This window comes from Peromyscus maniculatus, chromosome 23 (assembly GCF_049852395.1).
Source record: "Peromyscus maniculatus bairdii isolate BWxNUB_F1_BW_parent chromosome 23, HU_Pman_BW_mat_3.1, whole genome shotgun sequence".
Taxonomy (NCBI): Eukaryota; Metazoa; Chordata; class Mammalia; order Rodentia; family Cricetidae; genus Peromyscus; species Peromyscus maniculatus.
In genome coordinates this window covers 57953775-57980869 of record NC_134874.1, presented here as the reverse complement: position 1 = coordinate 57980869, position 27095 = coordinate 57953775, and the positions used below count along the sequence as shown (strand labels likewise).

The window sequence follows — 27095 nt, the reverse complement described above, 5'->3', positions numbered from 1 at the left end:
AGAAATAAGGCAAACAGAGTGAGAAAAACTTTACCCCATTTAGTTATTTAATTAGATATATTTTTTAACTATTCTTATTTGATATGCACTGGTGTTTTGCCTCCATGTACGTCTGTGTGGAGTGTCAGGTCCCCGGGAACTATAGTTACAGTTGTGAGCTGCCATGTGGGTGCTGTGAGTTTAACCCAGGTGCCCTGGAAAAACAGTCAGTGCTCTTAACCCCAGAGCCATCTCTCCAGCCCGCCTCCCATTTTAGTTATATTTTAAAAGTTTGAAAATTAAATAAACTGTAAATAAAATTTTCAAAAAATGTACCAAACCAAAGTGAATATCATCAAACTGAAAAGTCAAACGGAGACCCAAACAGACTCAAACAATGAGTGACTATGATCAGAAATGCTGTGTCTCAGTTTTATTGATGCAAAGGAAGACATCACATATTTTTGGAAAGATGATTTCTATTTGTAATATAAAATATTAAAACATTTGAGACAGATTTCTCACCAGAATCACCACAGTACCTCCCATTTCATTACAATATGATTGATAAGATAGCAGAGAAATGCTTAGTACAATCAGAATGCAGGAAGCAAGCTGGAGCTCAATGGGGATGGCCCCTAGAATCAGAAAAATCTCAGTTCTATATTGACTTAATCATTTCCTGTAAATCACACAATACATGATACTCAGCACAGACACTGAGCATGCTCAATGAATTCCTGAACACCTAATCCTCAAGGGCAATTAAGCTGATTAATTCAAAGGCAAATTAGATTCTCTGGTGTTGGGTGGCACAGCTTCCTTGAAGAACAGCAGAAATCTTGCTGGAAACTCAAGCTCCATTTGTGATTTCACCTTGACACACCTTTCAGGATGATGGGTTCTTCTGGTTGAAAAATGGTTCGCTTGCTTAACTTCAAGGGAATCTGTGGTAGTTGAAAAAGCACATTGAGATGGAATGAATGAGCCAGCAACCACAGCAAAGCAGAACAAATCCATTCAGGACAGTGGTATTTTATATACATAAAACACTTTAGGCTTCATATGTCTTGAATTCTTTATACATACATCTTCATTAGGACTGGGTAGTCCAAACACCCAGGTCTACTGTTCATGCAATAACGTCATTTTGGAGTAATTGTTGTATATAGAACCTGAGGGGGAAGAATATGCCGACCCATGTTCTTTATTGATTTGAATTTAAGTGAAAAGGCTGAGTTTTAAAATTCTGGATCACATTTTAAGTATGTGAAAGACTGTTTTTGATAGGCAGTATAAAGGTAAATTCACATTTGTTGACACGTAGAAGGTAATCCTGAACACATGTCAGACAGTGCAGCTCTGTGGGCACAACTCAACTTCACAGGCCAGTTGTGCTTGTCCAGTTTAATGGCAGGCAAGAACTTGTAGTGTTTCCTAAGATCTCCTCTTAGCCCCGGAGGGTGGTGTGAATGGGAAACTTCTGAATCATTCAGTGTTTCCACCAACCATTTTACCTCAGTCTCTTCCACCTTATGGGAGAAGAGAAGCTGCCAACATCTGGTCTCTGTAGATGGCGGGGAAACAGGTTATCAAGGAAACTGAAGAATGTCAGCTTATGGGAAGCTTTCAAGATTAAAGTCTCTATCCATCTTTCTGAAGCACTGTGTAGACAGGACAGCTACACAGCTGCCCTGGGTGACAAATAAGGGGATAACGACCTCTCTAACGGCCACGAAGAAAGGACAGCTGATGAGAGGAGGTGTGTAGCTACATACAGGACTACAAATCAGCCTTGCCATTCATTGCTTTATTTGGAAGTAAAGACAATTGACCTTTAAGTTTGGGGAGGGGTCAACATGTCAACTTCTCTAAGTGTATCGTTTGTGTTTTAACAACATGCATCTATTCTCTCCAGAGATACACCCACAGAAAGATAGGCATATATGCCCTTGTATGCTTACAGGAGCAAATTTAAAATATAAGAATAGGTTAAATGTATATTTAAGAACTCCAGAACAGTTGTAAAATACTCCTTAAAATATAACTAAGATATTCACAGACTTCCCAGCAAAGCAGTCTTGGTAGAGTAAGTAAACAAAAATAAGGTGAAATTCAAAGACATAATTTTCAGTGCAGAGAACAAAATTGGGTGCATTGCCTTTGTGATGAAAAGAGGCTTCAGACATCACTAGAGCAGAGGAGTAGGTGGGCCATGGCCAGACAGCTCATTTGAATGGCTTAGTCACCTACTTCAACTTGAAGAAGACAGATTTCAGAGAACAAAAAAGAAGTCTTCATGTAGCACAGTGATGAAAATGTGAGATCAAATGGTCAGGATGATCCTGAAGGGTTGAAGTTCTTTATGTGCTATAGTAGTATCTGAAATCAGTGTTCACTGCAGCCAATATGGATCTCTTAAAGCCATGCTCTGGGTAAATCATTTCCAGGTATCTGAGGTGATTAGGCATAGTGAATTTTTAAAGTTACAAAGTTAAAAGCAGAGCTAGTGCCCCCACCAAGGTGATCATTACGAGCTATGAGCCTGTGCAACAGTTTCCCCATCTCCAGTCAGTCACACAATTTAAACGTGGACTTGATCTCAAAGGCACTATACTTAATCATGTTGTGCTGATCTGCATGAACTCTAAATAATTTCTCTGTTTGTGCTTTATCTAGACACAGACTTGCAGCTCAGAATGGAAGGTCCTTAAGCTTACAGGTCAAGTCCTGTGTTGCATACATGGCAGCATAAGATGATGAATGACCAATTTCCCCTTTCTGTAGGTGAAACTCTAAATTAAAAAACAAAAAACTCCCAATTAAATATGATTTACAGAGAGAGTTTCCTGCCTCACCTGTGTTTGCTCACAAGGCTGGAGGGTGAAGTTCTGCAGGACTCTGACGACAGCGCATTTCATACTGATGAGGGCAAACCTCATGCCAAGGCAGTTCCTGGGTCTGTTCCCAAAGGGCAGGTATACATAAGGATTGATGCTGCCCTTGTTCTCCTTGCTGAACCTGGAGACAGAGTAGGGATGCAAACGAGGCTATGGAACATAAAGAGCCAAGAGCTCCATGTTTGAAGTTCTGACACCCATCAACCAGGTTACATTTGTGGACTTGCAACTGAACTCTTGCTATGGATGTCTCACTTTAAGAATTTTAAGTCAGGAGCTGGAGAGATGGCTCAGCAGATAAGAGTACTGGCTTCTTCTCCAGAGGGCCTAGATTTGATGGCACAGGTACCTGACACCCTTTGGTGACCTTTTGAGGCACCAGGTGCATGTGATGCAGATACATACAGGAAAACACCCATACACATAAAAAAGAATAAAAATAAAGGCATTGTAAGCTAATGGTCTTTCTATGTCCCTTAAAATAGAGGAGCCTCTGGTGTTGAGCTGATCTGATCTGAATGCTTATAGAGAGGAAATACATCTTTAAATATCAAAATTCTGTCTGGGGTGGGTATATGCTCACATTCTGAAAGACATGTCAGAATTAGAGTGAAAAGTATGCTACCGCCTCAACCTTCAAGAAGGTGGTTTCTAACCAAACAGACAATGGGAAAAGTTCTTAAAGCTAATGGTAAATTTGGAATCAGCACAGAATACATGAAAAAAGAACAAAAATCCTACATATGTAACTTTAGATATCACTTGTATCAACTACTACCTAGTCACCAAATAAGACATATATGTATATGACAAGGTGTGGTATATAGGTTAGTGTAGCGATTTTCTTTGGGCTGCCAGTCAGCTCCCAATCATGTTTCAGAGACTTATTAGTTATGAACACTCAGCCTTACGCCTGTCCCGCTAGCTCTTATAATTAATTTAACCTGTTTCTCTTCATCTACGTTTTGCTTTGGAGCTTTTTACCTTGCTTTCATTCTGTGGGTCCTACTTTTCCATGAATTCTTTCGTGACCTACTGGCTGGTGGCTGCTTGGCTGGCTGCATCCAAACATCTGCCTCTCCTCTCTTTCTCTCTTCTCTCTTTCTCCCCTCTCCCCCAGCTGAGATTCCTCTTCCTTATTATTTCTGCCAACCAGCCACACCTATCACTCTTTTGCCTAGCTATTGGCCGTTCAGCTTTTTATTAGACCAATCAGGTGCTTTAGGCAGGCAAAACAACACATCTTTACATTGTTAAACAAATGCAGCATGAACACATGTAGAACTTCTTTAAACAAATTAAACAAATCATTAAACAAATCCAACATAAACAAATGCAACACACGTTTATATAGTTAAAGTAATATTCCACAACAGGTTAGTGTTTAAGTAATTAGTGATTCATAATACAAGTAAAATATACTAGCTTTTGCAAAACCTTGACATACATACAAATAAAGCCTTGAGGATACATTTCACTATTAATGGAGCTAAGGTGAACAGTTTGGGACTCTGAATGGCCATGAATACTTTTCTTCTGGTCTGTTTTTGCAGCATCAAGAATTATCACTTTGTAATTTTAAAAGGTTTAATTCCCAAAATTCATACAGATGAAAAGGGATACAAAATCACATACATGCAATTTCCAGTAGGCAGCATAATATGTTTAATTTGCCTGATTCCTAGTGGGGACCATTCTCCAAGGTCTCTGTACCTTTCAGGGCAGAATTCCTCAGGCTCTGGCCAGTACTCAGGATCCCGATGGAGAGGATAGGTTGGTACCATAACTACAGTCCCTTTGGGAATGAACACTCCATTGATTTCCACATCTTTCTTTGAGATCCTTTCTAGCCTGTTAGCAGCTGGGTACAATCTGAGAGTTTCATTCACTACCATGTCCAGGTACTCCATGTTCATCAGGGCATCATAGGTTACAGGTGCCTAGAAAGAAGAAATAGATGCTTCCAGATGAGGTTTGGACTTGATCTTTGACTCAGTTTCTAGTGTTATTGCATGTCAGAAGCTGCAAGGGCTGACCTCGATTAGTAGATCTTAGCCTTAATAAATCATTCTGCACCTATGATGATGACCTTTGTCCTGATGATGGCCCATTAGGGTATGAAGTATAAGTTTCAGCCCAGGAGCCATTTGGGACACTCCCCTGTCCAGATCCCCTCATCATCATCACTGTGGTGCTCTGATTTGTTTCCCATGTGAGCACATATGACCATTATGACAGATACACTCAGCAAAATGCAATGGTTTCACAGTCTCATCTGCATAGACCAGTCTACACCAAGGAAATCACACCATTGCAAGGAACAACACCCACTCTTGGTCCATATCAGGGTTTTTGGATTGTTCTGGTTTTGCATAAGAGTGTGTGTGTGTGTGTGTGTGTGTGTGTGTGTGTGTGTGTGTGTGCGCGCGCGCGTGCATGCATGCGCGCACACGCGCACACACGTTAATGGGATGTGGATAACTGCTGTGCACTGACACGTATGTGGAAGCAAGAGTCCAACCTTCCTCTGGGAGTCCACTTTATATGTGTTTTTGAAACAGGTTTTCAGTAGCCTGACACTCACCAAGCAGGATGGGTTGGCTGGCCAGTGAGCTCCCGGGGAAGAGAGGCTCACACTGTCTCTGTCTCCTCAGTCCTCCAATTACACCTTTTCCCCCCAACATGGGTTCTGGGATTCAAACTCAGGTCCTCACAAACCAAGCATTGTATGACTGAGCTGTGTCTCCAGCTTCTCAGACTAGGCAACTCCTGCTTGCTAACTCCCTGGAGGGTGGCAGGTGTAATAAGTTGGAAAGAAAGTTACAATGGAGACTTCTGGAACTACCCACACTAGAAACTGCCTCTGTGTGTGAAGAAGAGTCAAAGCAACAGGAAAACAAGAAACAAAACACAGTCTATGTCAAGGAGAGAGGAAGAGCTTCAGAAACACAGAGGAAATAATAATTGAAAACGCATGGTGGGAAAATGGATGATTCATAGAAAAGAAACCAAACTGAAGATGCCTCTGGATGCCCTGTTCCCCATTTCCAGGGGAAGGGGAACGCAAAGCCTCTCCCAAAAAAACCAAGAGGCTCTGGTGAAAGGGGGCAGGGAGTCCTCCCTCCAGGACACACCCACAGCCTCCACAGACTTCAAACCAATGAGGAGTGTGGTGAGGCGGGGGCTGATTCCTGCAACTGTGAAGAGGAATCCCACTGTTACTCTGAATGATTCAGAATGGAGAAGCCAGTTGACATCTTTATACAGAACCTTGCATTGGAAACTGAATTCCTGCAACTGTGAAGAGGAATCCCGCTCTCATTCTGGATGATTCAGAATGGAGAAGCCAGTTAACCTCTTTATACAGAACCTTGCATCGGAAACTGAACTGCTCAGGGAGGCAGAGAATAGGGACCGATCACAGGACAGGGAGGCTGAACTTAATGCTCCACAACCCTAGGGCAAGAGATTAGCTGAGTGACATTTGTGGAAAGAGGCAGGATTAGATGCTTAAACCTACATGTGGCTGGAGGCTGAGGAAGTAAAGTGCTCACAGATAGGTATCCCTACCATTGTCCTGACCAGATCTCTATTAGCCACCTTAGGGGGTTGGACTTGGAGACTCCCTGAGAAAACCTGTCCAGCACATTGCCTGCAATTCCAGCTGTGGTCAGCAGAGGGCACTGACACTCAAAGAAATTACAAAAGTGATGCTATCTGCACCATAAGAAAAGACTCCACTAATTCTCTCTCTCTCTCTCTCTCTCTCTCTCTCTCTCTCTCTCTCTCTCTCTCTCTCTCTCTCTCTCTCTCACACACACACACACACACACACACACACACACACACACCATGCTATTGGACTGGACAGTAGAGCCATTGACAGTAGTGTCAAGTCAGTCTGCCAAGACCAGGGAAGGCCAGCCTAGCACTGTAGGTAGCATGGACAGCACCCGAGGACATCAGCAGAGATAACTGTCCAGACACCTGAGGGACTGGTGCTTACCCTTGTGTGTCACACAGGTTTTCTGGTGTCTCTTACTTGTATAACTGTTATAATAGATACAGATACACCAGAGCCAGCACTGTATTAAAGATTGTGTATTTCTGGGTTGGAGAGATGGTTCAGAGTTTAAGAGCACTGGTTGCTCTTCTAGAGGTCCTGATTTTAATCCCCAGCAATCACATGGCGGCTCAAAACCATCTACAATGAGATCTGTCATCCTTTTCTGTCCTGCAGACATGCACGCAGGCAGAACACTATATATGCATAATAAATAAACAAAATCTTTTTAAAAAGATCATGTATTTCTACAGATTGCATTCATCTCCTATGTCCCTCCCTTTGTTTCTCTTTTAGACTCTTGCTGGTGGAAGAACCATTGCATGACTCTCTGTAAAATTTCTCATTGCAAGTGATGAGACATGTTCTTGTGAATCCTTTACCTCTGCCCTCTCTCGCTGGGTACCACCCACTCACCTTATTGGGCAGAGCTCTATCAATCTCATCCTGAAGTTTCTTCTGCACAGCTGGGTGAGTAGCCAGTTGATACATCACGAAGGAAATGGACGTGCTTGTGGCTTCATAGCCAGCAAAAATGAAAACAAATGATTGGGCTGTGATCTCCATATCAGAAAGAGCTAAAAGGAAACAAACATCTCAGATAAGGAAGATCAAAGCAGAACATCATAGTTGAAATGAAAAGAAATTCAAATGGTGCTCCCAGCTATACGGAAACAAATAGAGAAAGGCAGTCCACAATCCCTGGGACTGAATTCCACTCTGGTGAAATCTGTGGCCTATCTGTCCTGAGAGACCAGACTTACCACCACAAATGTGTAGTTCCACCCACACACATTGTCCTCATACATACTTATAAACATAAAAGAAATACAGGGGTTAACATTGACCAACAACTTGAGAGGATCTAGGATCACCTAGGAGACAAGACTGGCATTCCTTTGAGAGATGTCTTAAGTTGCTTGATGTGGGAACACCCATCTTAAATGTGGGTGGGACATTCCATGGCCTTGGGTCCCTTACTGAGCAAAAAGAAGACTGTGAGATAGTCTCTGCTTCCTGACTACTAATGCCATGTGACCAGTAGCCTGCTGTACCAGGACTTCCCCGCCATGATGGACTGAATCACTAAACTGTGGGTCAGAATAAACCTCTCCTTAAGGTGTTTCCTCAGTTATTTGTTCACTGTAACAGCATGAGGGACTAAGACAAATACCTTAATATCAGTAAATGTGAGACAAAACAGGTGGGAAGTGGTTGAGTGTCTGTCCTGCAAACGCTTCACTCTGGTGGAGGAGTGTACACAAAAATGTATAGGGAGTTTCTGTATTTCCCCTAAGCTCTGCTTCCACAAGAAAACACCCTAAAATTAAAGTCTTTTATAGCAATCGAAATGAAAGCCCAGACCATGGAAGGCTTCATGAGGCCACATAAAAGGGCTTCCAGTGGACATGCCTGACAACTTGAAATGCAAACTAAATAATCATAAGAAGAAAGTAACAGGGGAAGCAAAAGATCACACTGCTAGAGACAAATGAATATATTTTTGAATGATATTTTATAAAGCAAATAGTAAGGATTGAAAATCCTTCCTAAGATGGATAATGACTAGAAATATGGAATAAATATGAGAAGTTTAAGGTCATTCTGTGGCTACTTCAGTAATAATAGTATATGACACAAAGCTAGCATGGAGGAGGTTATAAAACCAGGGGCCTGAAGAATGAAGAAGAGCAGGGTATATAGTTTTCCAGATGCTATTTATACAGAGCAGAATAAATTACAGATGAAGTTATTGAACACTGTTCCACCACTCACTCCCAGAGACCATCCTGAATTCTGGGCAGTGTTCTTCCTAATTGGGGCCTAGATACAAAATCTAGGCAGAGATCCAGAATCATTGGGATTGAAAGGGACTGAGAATCAGTCTCTGCTCTGACAGATGACCTAGCACAACTGAGGACTTCTGGGCATAAAATGCTTCTCTGTGGCTTCCCTACAAGCTCTGGTCCTTTTACCCCAATGTGCTTCTAGAAAGCTCCTATGGACATCATAGACATCATCCATTGGATGGCTTTCTGAAATTTGGCAGAAATTTCCATCTTGGACCAATCTCCCATGCACATGTCCCAACACCCTCTTCTCTCTGGGCTTCTTGTTCCAAACATGGTGAAGCATCCTGAGTTACCTTTCAGGGACTCTTTGCTGTTGGAGTTCTGAGTGTTCATCATCAGCTGAAGAAAATCCACTCGAGTCTGGAAGCAGAAAGAGAAATTTCCACAATGGGCAATTAGAGAAAGGGTACAACTGACATGTTCACAGCCTGATACATGATCAAACAATGAGCATTCTAACAAAACACCATATTTTACCTTCTGAGTTGTTTCAAGGCGATTTTGCTTCATCTTTCTTGCGGGCCGCAGGAATATATCATAAGAACTCAGCTGGTTATGGCAAAGTCACTACCTGGAGGGATCATGGAATTCCTCCAGAGGAAGCCAAATCCCAAGGAGTTTTTGGTGTTACTTGGCTTGTTATATATCAGCTGTATTCTGTTATGAAAATCATGTGTGCCTTCATAGCTTTCCCAATTGACTTTTCCCTAAGAAGGACTAACAGTGTAGACTGAGCACTCTCTGGACATACACATTCCAGGTAATTTGGAGAACAGCCTCAGAGAAAGGCTTTCTCTGGAATCAGATATCTCCCTTGGCCACTTTCAAGGACTACAGGATACACCACCCAGGTGGACGCCCAACTTCCAAGGACTAACAAGTGATAGCAGCCCACGTACAAGTCTCCTGACTTACAGTAAATTCACAAGAGGACGCCGCCTAGGCCAGGTGGACACTAAGTAATAGTTTTACACAATTTAGCTTAGGCCCTTCTTTCTTACAGCCTTACTAACTTTATAGACCTCTAACTACTTACCTAACCACTTCTAGGAATATTTAGATAAACATCTGTGCTAACAGCTATGCTCAGCCAGAACTCCCAGTTCAAACCTCCCTGTATCACCAGAGGCATCTAGCTGTACACAGGTTGCCTAGAGACTGAGCACACTTTCCCCCACCCTGCAGTAAACGGCACACAGCTTGGACAGATAGGAGCCACAGGAAAAAGAAGACAGTTTTATTTTCTCCCATTGACCTAGCAACTTATAGATTTTTAACATCCTTTACCAAACACATTTAAGGTTATAGTTGTGCATGTAAGACCCCTCTTCTTAGATATTACCCATATTTAGCCTTTAGTTGATTCATTAGTCACTTCCCCTTTGGGTCACAAATGGTAATTAACAACTAGTGCCCTTCTTTGTAATTCTTATCAACCCTACATTTGATCCTGATAGTGGACAATCACTGCCTGAGGAAGTTCAGGCTGAGTGTCCTGGGTGGAGGGGAGGATTGTGATTTTGGGGAGATATATAACTGTGAAGCAGAGGACAGGCCGGAGAAGAGAGAAGAGAATGGAAGAACGAGATGGGTAAGAACTTGAGAGGAACAAGCTGAGATGGGGAAGAACTAGATTGAAGAGCTAAAAGAGAGGACTAGAGGAACGAGATGGAAGATGAGGAAGAGCCAGATGGGGAAGAACAAGATGAGGAAGAGCCAGATGAGAGAGAAGGAGACAGGAGAGGAGCTGATAGGGGAAAGAACTAGATAGATGAGAACCTAGAAGGGACAGAACTAGATGAAGGAATTAAGATAGAACATAGAGGGGACAGTAGATAAATATAGAGAGAAATCAGGCAAGAAAGGAGCTAGACATGAGAACAGAACTGAAGCTGTGTATAAAGGATGTTATGCCAGAGGAATTAAAGCGAATGGATCAAAGAACTCTGAGTGCATAGACTGATTTACCAACCCTAAAGATTCTCTGCTGGTTGATAGAGCCTTCCGCGGACCCTGGGAGGGGACTATCGAGGGGCTGGACCCCCATAGTCCTCGTTACATCTTCTTTACAAATTCATAGAAAAAGTCCACTAACCCGTTTGGGAAAATGGAGATACTTAGCATCTCATATAGTGGAGTAAGGAATGGAAACATAACTACAGAGAAAAGAAGAGAACGTGTAATGAAAATCTGCACTAAATTCTTATTCACTCATTAGAAATCAAACACAATTTCAGCTAAGTTCCAGGATCCACTTGTATTTCCATTCCACTCAAAGGAAGTACCAAACTGATGTTAACAAATAGTTATCTATTTATAATACATCAAGATGTAAAACACTCAAGATATGGGCTAGAGAAATGGCTAAGTGGTTAAGAGCATTTGCTGCTTATAGGAGATTCAAGTTCGATGCCCAGTACTTGGCATTGAATGGTTCAAAACTACAACTCCAGCTCTAAGGAATCAACTCCCTCTACTGGACTCTAGAGGCATGGCACTCGTGTGTGTGTGTGTGTGTGTGTGTGTGTGTGTGTGTGTGTGTGTGTGTGTGTGTAATTAAAAATAAACAAAATTTAAAAATATATATAGGAAGAAATACTTGTTATTATTTGATCACTTCATTTAGGCAATGAAATAACATATTCATTCCACTCCCTATATTCCTTCTCCAACTTCTCCCACATCTCCCTCAAGACATCCCTTTCACAGCTTTATGTTGTTGTTTAATAAGACTGAAGTGGAGCCATCCACTGAAGCATGGGAAACTGACAAGTGGCCACACCATCAAAGAAGGATGATTCTCTCTTCCTTAGAAGCTATCAACTGCCAAACATTCTTCAGAAAGGGGTGGGACCATGAGAGCATCTCCCATATCTATGGAGGGAATATTGGTTGGCTTGATCTAATGTAACTGCTCTGAGTTTGAGAGTGTGATAGCCATGCATGTCCAGAAGATGATGTTCCTCCTTACATTCCAGTATTTACATTCTTTGTACCTACTCTTCAATAGGAATAAATTTGATAACAGTACACACAATTTAACTAAAAGTGGGTCAAAGATCCAAGTCTAAGATGGGTGTGGTGAGCACAAGCCTTTAATCTCAGGATTCTGAAGAGAGGGTCGTGTGGGTCTCTGTGAGCTCAAGGCCAGCTGCTCTATATAGAAAGTTTCAGAACAACCAGGACTATGGGGGATCAACTCCCACATCCCCCCAGGGTACTCTAGAGGAGAGTGAAGTGAGAAATATTTAGATAGAAGAATAGAGGGGAGAGAAACAGATAGAAACAAAGAATGCCCTCAGGAGGGTCTGTTTCCTTATCCACTGGTCCCTTGTGTCTCTACTAAAGGGTTATTTATAGGAATGCCAAGGGGTGGAGCAAAGACTGTCCCTAAGCTCAGCCAAGTACAGTAACCATGCACATGGTCAAGCAATCCTCTAATGCAGTCCTGCTGGATAAAGCAAGCTCAAATCTCACTAGGAAATCTTTGTGGGCCTCCACATCCCTCTTCTAGATATAATAAAGGGCTTCCCAGGCCCCTCAGATAGACTGTGCCTGTCTTAGGTCATCCTTCTTGATTAGTTTCCTTACCTATGATGGAGATATACTTTCCATCAAGCATATTCTGCCTTATGCTGGAAGCTATCAAGAAGAAAGTTGCCTGTCTTTGACTACCAACCTTCGACAGGAGTGGGTATAGAGCCTAACTCAGCTCTGACTCAGGTCCCTGCTGAGCTTGCAAACATCCACCTCCCAGTAAAGGAGTAGAGGATAGTAAAGATGGAATATACTTTTTGGAATGGATCTAAGGTGACTACAACAGTATTAGCTGCACCAAGCCCTTTTCCAAATCAAATGTCTCTCCAAACAGATGTTCAATAAAATTTTCAAGAGACTATTTTGATTCCCAGGAAAAAGCAATCATTTCAAATCACTTCAAAGTATCCACTCAAGTAAACAAAAACACATGCTAATTATAAAGACACTTTTATCTGTTTAATTAGCAGGAGGATTTCTGTACAAACTAACTCAATCATGGAAAGCCTAACTTTTTGTGGGAGGCCTACCTCTTTCTAAACAGAAACAGAGGAAGAGTGGAAACTTTTAGGAAGAAGATAGAAAAGCTCTCTTAATTATGACACTTACACTTAAGTATTCCAGGGGCCAATAAGACCATAAAATTATATTTTGAGCTATCATAAAAATGTTCAAATCTATCTGAAGATAAAACATATTCCTTTAAAAATTAATTTTACCTAATCTGTCCAGACAGATAATGATAGAATAATAAAGACAATTCTAGTATGAACATGACTATACATATTTAGTTTTTACAAACTTATATTCAACGTTTACACTTTTACAGACTTACATCCAACATTTACACTTTTTACAAACATATTCAAAAGGGAAACTCTATAGGACTATTTTACAAACTTTAGCACATATCTAGAAGAGATTTCTTAAAAGAACTATTTACCCATACTTATATTCAAAAGCAAACTCTATTAGCAAACATCTAGAAGAATTCTTAACTGACCTATTAACAAGACAGCAAGTATACAAATCATTTCTAAAGTTCATATTTTGTAGTTAGCTTTGATATTATTTTGAAAGTTTGCTTGAGAGTTTGAAGTCAGAACCTAATTTATCAGTGGTTCTAAGCTTTACTGAGGTCAGCTCCCTCTTCTTAATTTTTAGAAGTTGTTTTTTAATATTATCATGAGTGTTTTAAAGTGGTTTGTTGACAAACTGTATTAACATTTTAATTGTCTCCTGACAAGCAAGCTGTTCACCTGTTTCTAGTTCTCAGTAGTGAAGGGGAAGCTTTTTAACATTTCGAAAAACACTGCATTTTGAGCTGGAAAAAAACACTGAAAGAACAGTTTTTGGGCCATGTAGTACTGGTATCTCTGTTACAGACTTCATTTCCCAAACTGCTTTTCTGTACATCATCACATTGTTACAAACTGCCTTATGGACTACATTTCCCAAGCTGTCCTTCTCTACATTGTCAGGCTGTTATGAATGAACTACATACCCCATGCTTCCTTTCTGGGCTATGAGAAAACATCAATTTACACAGTCTGTATTCATGCTGAAACCAAAGTCAAATTTTTGCTCTTATCACAGGAGATTTTTTTCCTCCGCAAGCTTACATTAGGACCCCTGCATTATCATTTGACAGGTGTACCTCTCTAATCAGATTTTTTTCACCTCATACTGATCCCAGAGTGGGTTAAGCCCAGGCAGGCATTTGTTGCCAGAAGCAAAAACCTCTGTCTCAGTAGGTCAGTGAAAATGAATGAGAATACTTGAAAAAATACTTTTTTTTAAAGGATTTGTTCCCTGATTAAAAAAAGAAAAGAAAGAGCTTTCTTGGCAGCTGTGGGTGCTGTGTAGCCCCACCTACCAACTCAGAGCTCACAGTCAAGCAGGCAGTTCTCCCTGTTCCTGATGGACCTGTTTGTATGGCCAAATTTACTCTCAGCTTTTCTCATGCTGTCATTAGTGCTAGAACTTAGACCTTTCCTCCCTCATTGCAGGGAGGCTTTCAAAGCCTCACCCGCTACGTTCATGCCAGAATCTTGTCCTCAGCAGCTGTTCCACTATGGGGGGATGTTGTTCCCTGATCAGCTCTCCCCCTGTGCTTTCCTTGGTGTCTTTCACTACACTCTAGCTACAAGGAATTCTGGCTAGTGTCTAAAGTATCTGCTGTTTTTCTGATACTGGCTTGAAGGGGAGATAGGACTAGCAGGGAGGATTTGCCCTGTTCCAAGAGGTTTTCTTTTTCTTTTCTTTTTTTTTTCTAGGGCAATTGCAGGTGCTTTTCCCATACTGATAGATGTTGTTTCCAAATGAGTTAAATTTTTGCCCTTACAGAAAGAGAAAAAAATCTGAGAAGGAAAGACCCAAAATTCTTCCAGTTTTTTAGAGAGAGATTACTAAGTTTTTCTCAAGAAAGCTTTCAGTTTTTGAGAGAAAGATAACTAAGTTTTTTCCAAGACTTCTGTTTCCTAAACTTTGGCTTCATGGCCAAGAGGAAACTAATTCTGATAGTTTGATTTTTTCATGCAGTAACACTGTGAGCAGAGTTGAGTTTTACTTCATCCGCATCTGTCTCAGGGAACATTCATTGCTCTGACACTCAGGACTCAGATTTAAGCTACATACAGGTCAAAAGCATCCACAGGAATCTCTTTCTGTCCATTTTTCTCATCCTATTTTTTTTTATAACTCTGATTCCTCCCAGGAGTTTGCATTCATAGTCCCAGTTGGAAAAATCAAGGACATAGTTCCTCTGCCTTGTGCTTATTTTATCCTAAGGTTTTTCTTACAGTACATTACTACAGTCTACCTTATGTTTTTTTCCTTCTTGTCCTAAGTTTGTTTTTTGAAACAGGGTTTGTCTGTAGAGTTTTGGTGTCTGTCCTGGATCTTGCTCTGTAGACCAGGCTGGCCTCGAACTCACAGAGATCCACCTGGCTCTGCCTTCCAAGGTGCTGTGATTAAAGGTGTGTACCACTGCTGCCCAGTTTTCCCTAATTTTTCTACACTGTATTCCTACATTCTACTTTACATTTTTCCGTAATTTTTTAGACAGAAATTAAGAGACAGAAAAAAAAAAGAAACCTAGATATAGAGAGATACTCACTGCAGCCTCACTTTGGCATTTCTTTTAGCCACCTTACTTTCACTCCTGAAAATAGAATACCTCCACCTTAATTTTTCAACATAACTGGACAAGCCCAAACTTCCTGCAGGATCCTCTCCCTTCCTTTCATCAAGTCCCTGGTCCCTTTTCTATGCACCATCTGAGGGAGACCATGTCCCACATGTTTCCTCCAGGGTGCTTTTGAGGAAGGTGAAGTGAGAAATATTTAGATAGAAGGATAGAGGGGAGAGAAACAGATAGAAACAAAGAATAGCCTTGAACTTTATCAACTGGCCACTTCTGACTCTTCTAAAGAGGAATTATAGGAATGCCAAGGGGTGGAGCAAAGACCTTCCCCTAGCTCACCAACTGTCGACCCTTCCAATCACCTAGTAACCATATGTATAGTCAAGCAATCCTCTAATGCAGTCCTGCTGGATAAAGCAAGCTCAGATCTCACTAGGAAACATTTGTGGGCCTCCACACAGGGCTGCATGACCCTGTATCAAAAAAATGCTTAAGGAATGTACTGCCCAATTAAGATGAAACTGGAGGGAGGTTAAATGTTCATAACTCTGACCATTTGACTTAGAGATTAAAACATAGCACATTATAAAATTGTACATCATACAATTTTAAAAATGTGTACTTCAAAAGATCCCATCAAAAACATTAAACGACATCTCAAAGTAGAGAAAATATGCCAATTATATGTCTGGAAAGTGACTGTTATTCATGATACACATGCCAATCTTATAACTCAATGGCAATCACGTAAACAATTCAGCTATATAGGAGCAACGATTGAACAGATGTTTATTTAAGAAAGACAATAATGTCTTCCAAGTGGGGGAGTATAATTACAACCTGGAAGAAACACAACCCAACACTCATGGTGCTATACTATTGAGTGTCCACTAGGGCATCTGGGATGAACATCATGAAATAAAAACAACCCCAAGTTTTGAATGGCAGTCCTCATGAATTCCTAAACAGAAAACAAAATGCTGCCTCTATCAAAGAAAAAACTCACTTGCTCAGTAAGTCAAACACAGAAGTCCTATGTAATTTACTAATCCCCCCCAAGTGCCTACCCAGAAAACATGAAAACAAGTGTTCAATCATAATCTCGGGTGTCAATGTCCATGACAGCTTATTGGCAGCATCCCGAAGCTGAAAACAATTTGAAGGACCATCAGATGGCATCGAATTTGATTTATCTACAGAACATGGGTGTGGTAACAAATGTTTCTGTTGAATATATTGTGTTAACTGAAAGAGTCACTAAATTGTATGTATTCTATGACATTTTTATGCTGTATTTTAATGGCAAATGTGGGAAGAGGCAGATCTACAGAACAGTGAACTGATGTTTCTTATGACAAGGAGGAATGGAAGATGAGAAAGAAATGGTACAGGTTTTCTTGGATAAAATGTTCCCTGGCTTGACAATGGTGATGGATATACATTACCTTGTATGAGCAAAACCTGAATTACACATTGTAAGCAGGCACATTGTTTTTATATATGAATTGTATTTCAGTAATGATGAATGATATTATTTTGATTGTAGCATGTGAGAGAGTAAGAAAAAAGAGAGGAAGTAGATACTTACATACAGAGAGAAGAAATGGGTCAAGAAAATTCACACTTGTTAATATCTTCTTGACTTTCTGCACAAAGGGATCCTCTGGGTTGTTGAGGGAATCAATATTCACTCCAAATGATGTGCCAGTGATCACATCCATGCTATAAGCTCCAAGGATACTGAGGAGAGAGACATGGGAATCAGTGTCTGCATCTGAGGCAGCTCATAGTTCCAAGCTACCCAGGCAGGAAGCCACACAGAAACACATGCTGGATCATCAGTGGGGGCTAGGCTCCTATCACAATCACACATGGGGCCTTTACCTGGTGTTGGTTTGCAGATGCCCCTTTCCTAGAGTTGAAGGGACACGAAGGTATTTACAGTCCCATCAACTGCACCACCACTTACTCTTTTATGGTGACAGGCTTCCCTCTTTCTTCTTCTCGTCTCAAGTTTTTCACCAATGTATCTCCATACTGCCCAATGATGGGGAACATCTAAGCACAAAGCACAACATCTGTAGCTAAATGAGGAAACTCAGGTCCCAGAAAGACAAATCATCCCCAGTCATGAAGCAATGAGTGGGATGTTACAGTGGATTTTATAAAGAGTCCTCTGGGCATGAAGACAGAAGGTCATTTTATAGGAATTGTAACTCAGAGGACCAACCCTTGGAAAGGGAACGTGGACTTGTTTTCTACCTGTCCCCAGATTCATTCCATAAGTAAATGCCCTCTCCCTCATCACCTCCTTGAGTTTTCCACTGGTGAAAGTTGGAGACAGCAGTGTTCGAAGTCTCTTCCATTCTTCATCCTCAGATAAGTTGATGGACTTTTTTATAAGTCCTGCTGGACCAAAAGCCTAGAGTTCAAATTGAAAGCCAATTTATCTTGCAGAAGTTATGTATATGTCCACAGCTACAGAAAATATATCAAACAAACATCATTCATTTAACAGATAGTTACTGATCCTAAGTGGCACGCCCACTTATGATTCATTGAAATTACTTCACAGCCTATATAATCATGAGTGTCACCTATCATCAGAGCATGGCTTCAAATCTTTCTTTCAAAATCTCTTCTTAAATGGAAACCCCTCTTGTAAGGGAAAAAGTGTTGTTTGGAGCAGGCTGTAGCACAAGGGGTGGCTCAAGTCCTCAGGCAGAGGGTGCTGTGGTAGCTTTTAGAAGCAGTTGTCTACATACTGGGGAGTTTTCTACTTATGCAGCCCCTAGGGAAATATATGCATGTTCCGGGCAGAAAACTTTGAAGGCAGCGGTCTTGCCCTGAGGGTCACAGAAGAAAGAGTCTTCTTTGTGGCCGAAGGACCATGGTACCAATAGGACAGATTCTGTGAAATTTCTTGTTCAGATCTGAATACAAGATGTCACAAGTATATCCATTGCCCTACACTAGAGCTTACACAGAAGGAACAGGAATAGTGTGGGTTGATGGAAAAAAACTGAGATACCAGAATCTTCCTTTCTGGGAACATATGAAAGCAACAGGCCCCTACTATAAAACTGAAGACAACAAAAAATGTTGTAATTCAGACAGTTAAATGATTATTATGGGATGTTTTCTAAAGTTTGTATTTTAGAAAACATCTTATACTTCTATACATAACTTGGTTAAGGTAAAAATAATTTCAGACTGTCTAACATATTGCTACTGTGAATAGCCAACCTAGACACAGACTGTGAAAATAAAAGGTCCTATGTTTTGCAGACTCTGAATTTGTAACTTCCTGTTTTGACAGATGCTGTCCAAAGATGTTTCAGGTAAGACTGTCTGTTTTATATTTTGCTTTTTCATGTTGGACATTTAATGAGGAGATGAAAAAAAAATCCAGGGCTCTGATGCTAGTCAAATGCCTAATGTAGACAATATGCTATGTAAATAAAGAATGTCTCTGGTTGGGAGAGAGAGAGAGAGAGAGAGAGAGAGAGAGCTGCTGAACAGTCAGATGTGCATTCAGTCCCCTTCCTCTTTGGGACCTGAACCCCACTGAAGCTGGACTTAACAGTTCTTCCAAAGGAGCAGAAAAGAAAAGCCCTACAGCTTTTTATAGTAGAAATGGACTCAACTGGCCTTAGATAGAGATAGAGAGATAGAGAGATGGCTCAGAGGCTAAGAGCACGTGTTGCTCTTGCAGAGGACCCATGTCTGGGTCCCAGTACCTTCATGGCAGTTCACAGCCATCTGTAATTCCATGATATCTGACACCCACTTCGGACCTTCACACATGCATGTGGTGTACATATGTATAAACAGACAAAACATCCATACACATAAAATTTTTTAAAAATTACATAGTCTTGGGTTACTGTTATCTTAGGGTAGTTCTGCAATATGTTTACCAACAGCATAATCAATTGGAGAGCTGTTGTTTTTTAAATTATGGCAAGTAGAAAAGATTAAGAATTGGGAATGATGTCAAGCATGGTAGCACACATCTTTAGTCCCAGTGCTGGGGAGGCAGAGGCTAATGGCTTGTTGTGAGTTCAAGGACAGCCTGGCCTACGTAGTGATTTCTGAGCCAACCAGGTCTATGGAGAAAGACCCTGTCTCAAAACAAGTAAACAAACAAATAAGCAAAACAGAATTGATGATGGAGAGAAAATTTATACAAAAGCCTTAGCCAACTTCACACTTGATAGTGAGAGCCTGAATGTTTGACCCTCCAAACAGGAGCAGTTCTGAAGGTTCCCCTCACCACTGTTATTCAGTACTATCCTAGAAATGCCGGCTAGAACAATAAGGTAAGAAAATTCAATTGAAACATACAGATTGCAAAGCAATGAGTATAAGTGTTCTGATTTTCAGGCACCTCCATTGTCCACGTAGAGCATACCAAACAGCATACAGAATACAGGGAATAAAGAAGTGAGTTTGAAAAGTCATAGGACACAATGACATCACATAATTCATTTGAATTTGTACATAATTGCAATGATAAGTGGAGAAATATTGAGAAAATTATGTCATAGCAATAACTAGAAATTAAATACTTAAAGCACTGATATAACAAAATACATGTTGGGTCTTTCACCTGAAATTGTCTATTTGGCAAGCAAAGGCAAACTAAAAATCAGAGAGGTACATGCTAGCCATGAATTAGAAGACACAACACAGTAACAATATTTCCCCTATATTTGTTTCAATTTTTATCAAAATCACACTGAGCTTTTAAATTCAGAGAAGACCATTCATAATTTGGATAGAAAAGCAAAGGTCCAAGAACCAACCAAACAATTTTTTTAAAAAAAATGAAGGAGTAATTAATCCACATGAAGTCACTCATCAAGAAGAAATGGTCCCCATAGAGGGAAAACACTGTGATCGATTGATTGAAGAGAAAGATGAGAAAGTGTCCCACACATGTAACAGGACTGGTAATTTTTGGAGGGAAAAACTTCTCCCAAATGGCATCGGAACAATTGAAAATGCATGGTACAACAGAAATCTTGAGCTGACCTTTGTTTCTCATACCAAAAAAAATTACAGATAGATTATAGACATAAATCTAAAATATAAACTACATATTATCATTAAAAAATAAGAAAGTTAAGCAAAATGTTATCAAATTTGACCCTGAAAACATCCATAAAATGCATCAGACACTGCCAAGAAGAAAAGACAGGCTTCTCATGATCACACCACATGTTTAGAAGGAAGTCCCATGGTGAAGGGACAGTCCTGTGTCTTCACTGTGTAGCTTCAACACTAAACAGGATTGTAACAATGTCCAAAACACAACACACACACACACACACACACACACACACACACACACACACACACACACACACAAACACACGGAGAGCGAGAGCGAGAGCGAGAGAGCGAGAGAGAGCGAGAGAGAGCGAGAGAGCGAGAGAGAGAGAGAGAGAGAGAGAGAGAGAGAGAGAGAGATCAGGGAATGCCACTCAGAGGAAATGTAAATAAACTCCCAATGACATCAAAGCTAATTTCATCTTAGTATACTGGCCAGAATATATTTATACTCATGCAAGACATTACCATTTATAAAAATCAAGAAATATTCTGAGCATGGTGGTGGCTCTTTATTGTGATCATATAATTCTTTTTAAATTAAATTTTAATGAAAATAAATCATTATATTTCCTAAAAAGGACACCTACCCGACAGTTTGTGAATACTGAGTAGCATTCTTTCACCAGCACAGTTTTGATGATCTCTGGATCTGTGATAGCCAGCACAGGCTATCAACCGTCATAAAACCTGAGGTGGGAACACAGGGTGGACTGAACCTCAGAAGATGGATTCTACAGTTGGAGTTACACCCAGGACTCCAGACTCTACCCCTGAGGCTGTACAGGCCACACTGCCAGCTCTATAAAGCACAGCAACATGAACCCCTACTTCAAGTTCTGACCATAGAAGACACTGGAATTGAATGAAGGATAGTATGGCTGAAGCAGGGAAGAGACACTTAGGACAAAACAGCTCTTCAAAGACGTCTCTAGTAAGAATGAACACTGAAACATTGGCTAAGGCGAGGCAAACTCACATGGTTATTGCCAATACTATTCTTTTGTGTAAATAGTTCAGTACCTGGGTTGGAGGTGTGGCTCAGTGGTAGAGCCCTCGTCTATCAAGTGTGTGGCACTGGGTTTGACCTCCAGAGATATAAAAAATCCAGAAAAAATGGTCAATGATTCCGAACTCAAAACTTAGAGACAAAGAACTCAGTGTTCCTAATACTGTTGCAGTAGCGGTTGCTTTGGGACCACCAGAGGGCAGCACAACCCATGCTTGGCATTGGTTCACATGGTCTCTATGTGACCTCTGCAGACCCTGTGACCAGGCCTGTGGTTTCTGAGGATGAATGAGAGGAGATGCAGAGACAGAGGCTCCTCCACTTGCTTGTGTCTCACAGCACAACAGTGACACCTCCTCCAACCTCTCTCCAAACCGTCAGCTACTCTGTGGCACCATTGAAGACATAGGCTCAAAGGAGAACACAGTGCTTTACAAATACCTCACATCTCTTCTTCAAAGTCATCAGAATTAGATATACGGGGAATACCCATGTTTTTCTAGTAAATTTAATATTTTAATTGCTACACATGTTTTTAGGATATAGATGAGTTCCCAGTCTATTTTCGTACATCTCCCAGTGTATCTTTCAAAAGTGAACATTACTTTTAAGTTGATATAAAGGAGTTCTGGGTTTGACTAAAACTGAATTGGCGTTGAGATGATCATGCATTTCTGAGCACATATTAGAAGGTTCTGAGCATTAGGTGCAAAGACATTGAGTCTTGGAGCCCTTGATTAATCAGTCCAGAAGATGTCCCAGTAGGGAATACCCCCATGGAATTCTTGCTGTTCAAATTCACAACTGTCATGTATTAGACCCTGGCAGGACAACCTCCAAAGGCCTTGTCCTCATGCAGTGGAGTGCTTCATTCAACAAGTCTACCCAGTAGAAGTTTCCAGAATACTCACCCCCATATTTTCCCATACTTTTTATAGCAGTCTATATCAAATTTCCACAAACCCTGGAAAAAGAAACAAAGTCCAATCCATTATTGGCCTGCATACAGTGGATCCCTTCTCTAACTGGGGTGCAAATGACTCAAATTCTGTGAAATCAGGCTTCCTATCCCTCACCAGGGATTAGAGGCAAGTTTTTATTAGAGACACCTGAAGGGATGGGGAGACTAGAAGAATTGTCTGGAATGGAGAGTTTAAGGCTGGTCTTGAATTTTCTCAGTGTTGTATCTATTGAAAGAACTGTCCTTACTTATGGATACCAAGCAGTTTCTTGTCTGAGGTGTGTGTGTGTGTGTGTGTGTGTGTGTGTGTGTGTGTGTGTGTGTGTGTGTGTTGTCTTTGAAATCCTAGAACACTCTGAAATGTTCCTCAAGAATCCAAACTAGGGGAATATGCACAAACCTTCTATATCCTGGTTCAGTTTTATCCCGTTGTTTTATTAGTACAAAAGTGACAGAGTAAAGCCAGACTTGGTGGCACACAACTATAATCCTAGCACTCAGGAAGAAGCAAGAAGATGGAAAAGTTGAGGCCAGGGTGGATGTCATCTCAACATCTAAACGAGGGGAAACAAAAGAGCGATAACTGGCCAAGGTGCAGAGAATAGGACGCTTCAGAAACTGCACTAAATGGGACATCGCCTCTGTATAATGATCTCCTTCCCTTGGCACAGGGGTAGAAAGATTGCATGAGCCAGAGACAGAAAACACTACAACAAAAACTGTTTTCAAGGACACAACAGGGCATTTGCACATATGAACTCACAGTGACTGTGAAAGTGTACACAGGACCTGAGCAAGAACAAACCAGACAAACCCTAGCACGGAGAGGAGAGGAGAGGAGGACATGAAGTGCCCCCCCCCCATCTGAGCAGCTTTTGGCAATTGGCCAGGGCTGGGAGAGGAAGAGTTGGTTTTCCTTAAGGGTGTGGCTCATGACAGATCAACCACGATCCAGTGTGTGGTATATACACAACTGAGAGTGTGTAGACAGCACAAATCAGACTCCATGGGTTACAGAAAAATACACAAAGTGGGTAGGTAGGGAAGGACTGGGGATGTGGGGGGAGCTTGGGGTGGGCAGTGAATACAATCAAAACGCATTGCCTGAAATTCTCAGAGAACTAATGCAAATTGAGAAAACATAAAAAGGATCATCAAAAAATTAAGAAGCGATAAAAAGAAAAATGAGAGAAGATTGAGGGTGAGTGGAGGTGATGGGGAAATCATGATGGGATCCAGGAATCAGCGAGAGGCCCCTTTCTACAGCAGGACAGAGCAAAGGAAACACTAGCTCTGAGTTTTCAATGCCAAAGTTGAAAAGAGGAAATGTTCTGTCATGATATCATATCTGTGACTTAATGCAAAAGAAGATTCAGGAAGGGAAATGTGCTGGGGTGAATATGAAAAGTGTTCCCCTTTCAAGGGGGATGGCCTTAAGGCTTTCTCAGGCAGCTATGGGGCAAGAGAGGTCTCATTTAGATCTCAGGCCTGCAGTAAACATCTAAGTGTAAAACTTGGACTCTGACAGGCAACTGGAGTATGTGGGGAAGGAAATCCTAGCAGAGAGCAGCTGGCTCACAGGCTCTGCTGATGGATGGCCTTCAGCATCTGAGCTCATTATAATCTAGCCAGATGCCAGCCTTGGCCGATCAACCAAAGCCACAATCAGCCAACATTCATGGTTCTTGTTGCATTTATGGTGCACTTTCAGTGTCTCTAAAGATTTGATAAAATCATCCTTCCTGGGATGATGCTAGAAAGGAATCTGCCTTCACTTAGAAAAGCAAAAATTCTTTTGTCCTATGGTATCTGAGGGTGAGAGACAAGCACTAACTTGTTTCATTTGCAGCCACATCCTACTCAGACTGGTCCCGAGGGTGCTGTGTTGGAGAAAAGAACCAATGCAGAACACCATTATTCTGTCAAACCCTCAAAGATGACCTGGGTATTAAGACAGTATGGAGCCTTTGAAGTAGCTGCAGGGGACACAGGAGTCCCTGAGAGGTTTCTGGTAAAGGGGAATTCCCTGTAGTCAACACACAGGCGTCCTGATGCGGGGATGCTGCAGAGCTGGCCAGCAGGAAGAGAACAAGTGCTGCTCCTGAGCCCAGTGTGAAGTCTGGTCTAGAGCACACAGGCTGCTGTGGTGCTACTGTGACCAGGCACGCTTTCCTGTGAGTTAAGGACACCTGTGCCTTCCTGGAGGCTCCACTTAGGGAAACCCCAGACTTCTCCTGCTCCTGTACACAGTCTGAGCATGAAGTGCTGAACACCAGGCTCTGATATGTCTGCGGTCACAGCTTTTTAACCACAGCTGCAAATATGTCAGCAAATCCTAAAGGGAAGCCCGAGCACTCTCCTGGATGGACACACACAGTTTCCAGTGGTCTGACACCCCAGAACTTTCTCCCTAGGACTGGCGTTTGCATCTATGGAACTGATTCATAAACAGATACACAAGAAGTCGCATCCACAAGAAGAAAAGAAAGAGCTCAAACAGTACTCACATTTCGGTAGCCCAAAATGGTTCCCAAAAAAGGCAGAGGTTTGGGTCCAGGAATGCCAAGCTTCTTAAAAAACCCATTAGAATAAGTCCCATACCTATAAAGTAAAAGAAAAAGCCAAGAACATTTTATCATGATCCAACCAGCAATGGAGACCCTCCCTCAGGATCAGTGCTAGCTGTCCTCTGCTCTAAATACACAGCACTGAGTGGGAAATGGATCTGGATACTGAAAGACAATAAAACAACTTGAGTTATCCAGAGGAAGGGTGTGTCAGGTGAGGGTTACAGAAAAGAGGGAAGAGTAGATGCCGACCCTCCTACAATGTCTAGGATGCATGATGGGAATTTGTAGAAAGCATGTTAGGGGATGAGAGAGAGAGCAATAGACATGTGTATGCCCAGGGGAGAAGCCTTATACACGTCATCGGTGCATGCTAAGGAAAGCAAGGAGGCAAGGACAGTGAGAAATTTAAGCACCTCCATGATCTTGGGACTCCCCAAACTCAGAAGGGCTGTAGTGGTGAATTGTTTATAAGTTCTCTGGATTGATGTTGGTTAGTCTGGGTACAGACTGAGAGCCAACTCCATCTTCCCAGGAGCAAGTCTTGTCAAAGCCCTCTGAGCCATAAGGTAAGAGTTGAAGGGAGTCAGAAGTGTATAATGTCATTGGCAATAATGTCAGTAGGAACTGCACTACCAAAGCCTCGATTTCAACTTCTCCATCTTCTCTTCGGATGTTCTAACAGGAAAGGGAAGGGGGCCTGTGTATCACCCCAACTCCAGTTACAGATAGGGAGAATCTTGGACAGCTACTCACATGTAGATGAGCACCAGGCTGGTAGCCAGCAGCACCCAGGTTTCTATGGAAAGGCTGGGGATCAGCTCCATCTCAGCTTTCCTTCAGCAGTTCTGGCTCCAAGTTTCCCTCCCAGCTGAGAGTCTTGCAGGGCTCCCCTGCTGTGCCCAGCTGAGATCCAATGAGACCAGTCTGCAGTGTTTATGTGCTGAGAAAGGAGGAGGGGTCAGGGATGCAGCCAGTAGAAAGTCCTCCCTTGCACTGCCTGAACTCAAAGAACTGAGATGGCCTTTTCAATGATAGTTATCAAAAGTTCATGCACAATCCTACTCTGACCTCCTTTGAATACATATTCTAGGTGAATATTTGTTCTTCCAGAAACTCAATTAAATCCATTGGCACTAAATTTCTTCTAATTTGCAGGTCTCTTTCATGCATGTTCTCATTCCAAAACACGTTGAAAACATACAGAGAAACTGTACCTACTGACCTTCACCAGTGCAAGGCTTCCTTTTCTAGTGTGTGTGTGGAGGGGTGTGTGTGTGTGTACACTGGGTGTCGTCCTCTGTCACTTTCCACCTTATTTTTCAAGGCAGGATCTATTACTGAACCTAGAGCTTGCCATTTCAGCTAGACTGCCTGGGCAGCAAGGCCCTGGGGACCACCTTTTCTACCACATACTTCCTCCCTTTCTGACGTTATAGACATTTGCTAGCAGCCCAGTGAATAATACATGGGTACTACAAATTTTAACTTGGGTCCCTTTCACAGCAACTTTTCAGAGTCATTTGCATAGCCCCAAATTCCATTTCCTATAAGGTTCCTCTATACCCATTAGGACTTGAAATTATCCATCAAAACACAGCTCAGAAAAAAACATGAACCTGGTAGAGTCATTTCTCACCAATCACACCCAACAAGGAAAATCACCCTGTGTGCTGGCTAGTTATTTATGTTGACTTGACATAAGCTAGAATCAATGTAGAGGATGGAGCCTCAATTGAGAAAATGCCTCCATAAAACCAGGCTGCAAGCAAGCTTATTAGTCATTTTCTTAATTAGTGCTTGATGGAGGAGGGTCCAGCCCATTGTGGATAGGACCACCCCTGGTCACGTGGTCCTGGCTTCTATAAGAAAGCAGTCTGAGCAAGCCATGGGCAAACAAGCCAATAAGTGGTACCCCTCCACAGCTTCTGCATTAGCTCCTGCTTCCAGGTTCCTGTCCTGTTTG

General features: G+C 41.6%; 2 protein-coding genes across 2 annotated transcripts in view; one reads left to right on the top strand and one right to left on the bottom strand.

Annotated features, from left to right (window-relative positions):
- The window catches only part of LOC107400489 (disks large homolog 5-like), a 127838-nt gene that overhangs the window by 78138 nt on the left and 22605 nt on the right, over nt 1–27095 (top strand). The window lies entirely within an intron of this gene.
- Nucleotides 393–27095, bottom strand: part of LOC121826507 (cytochrome P450 3A25-like) — a 67300-nt gene continuing 40597 nt past the window's right edge. Inside the window, 14 exon segments of the mRNA XM_076560688.1 lie at nt 393–926; nt 2838–3000; nt 4593–4819; nt 7360–7520; nt 9089–9155; nt 9273–9309; nt 10855–10951; nt 17066–17217; nt 17447–17535; nt 17786–17899; nt 21183–21282; nt 22513–22565; nt 25070–25163; nt 25886–26072. Coding sequence (XP_076416803.1) covers nt 852–926; nt 2838–3000; nt 4593–4819; nt 7360–7520; nt 9089–9155; nt 9273–9309; nt 10855–10951; nt 17066–17217; nt 17447–17535; nt 17786–17899; nt 21183–21282; nt 22513–22565; nt 25070–25163; nt 25886–25956 — 1500 coding nt within the window. The 5' untranslated portion in view covers nt 25957–26072 and the 3' untranslated portion in view covers nt 393–851.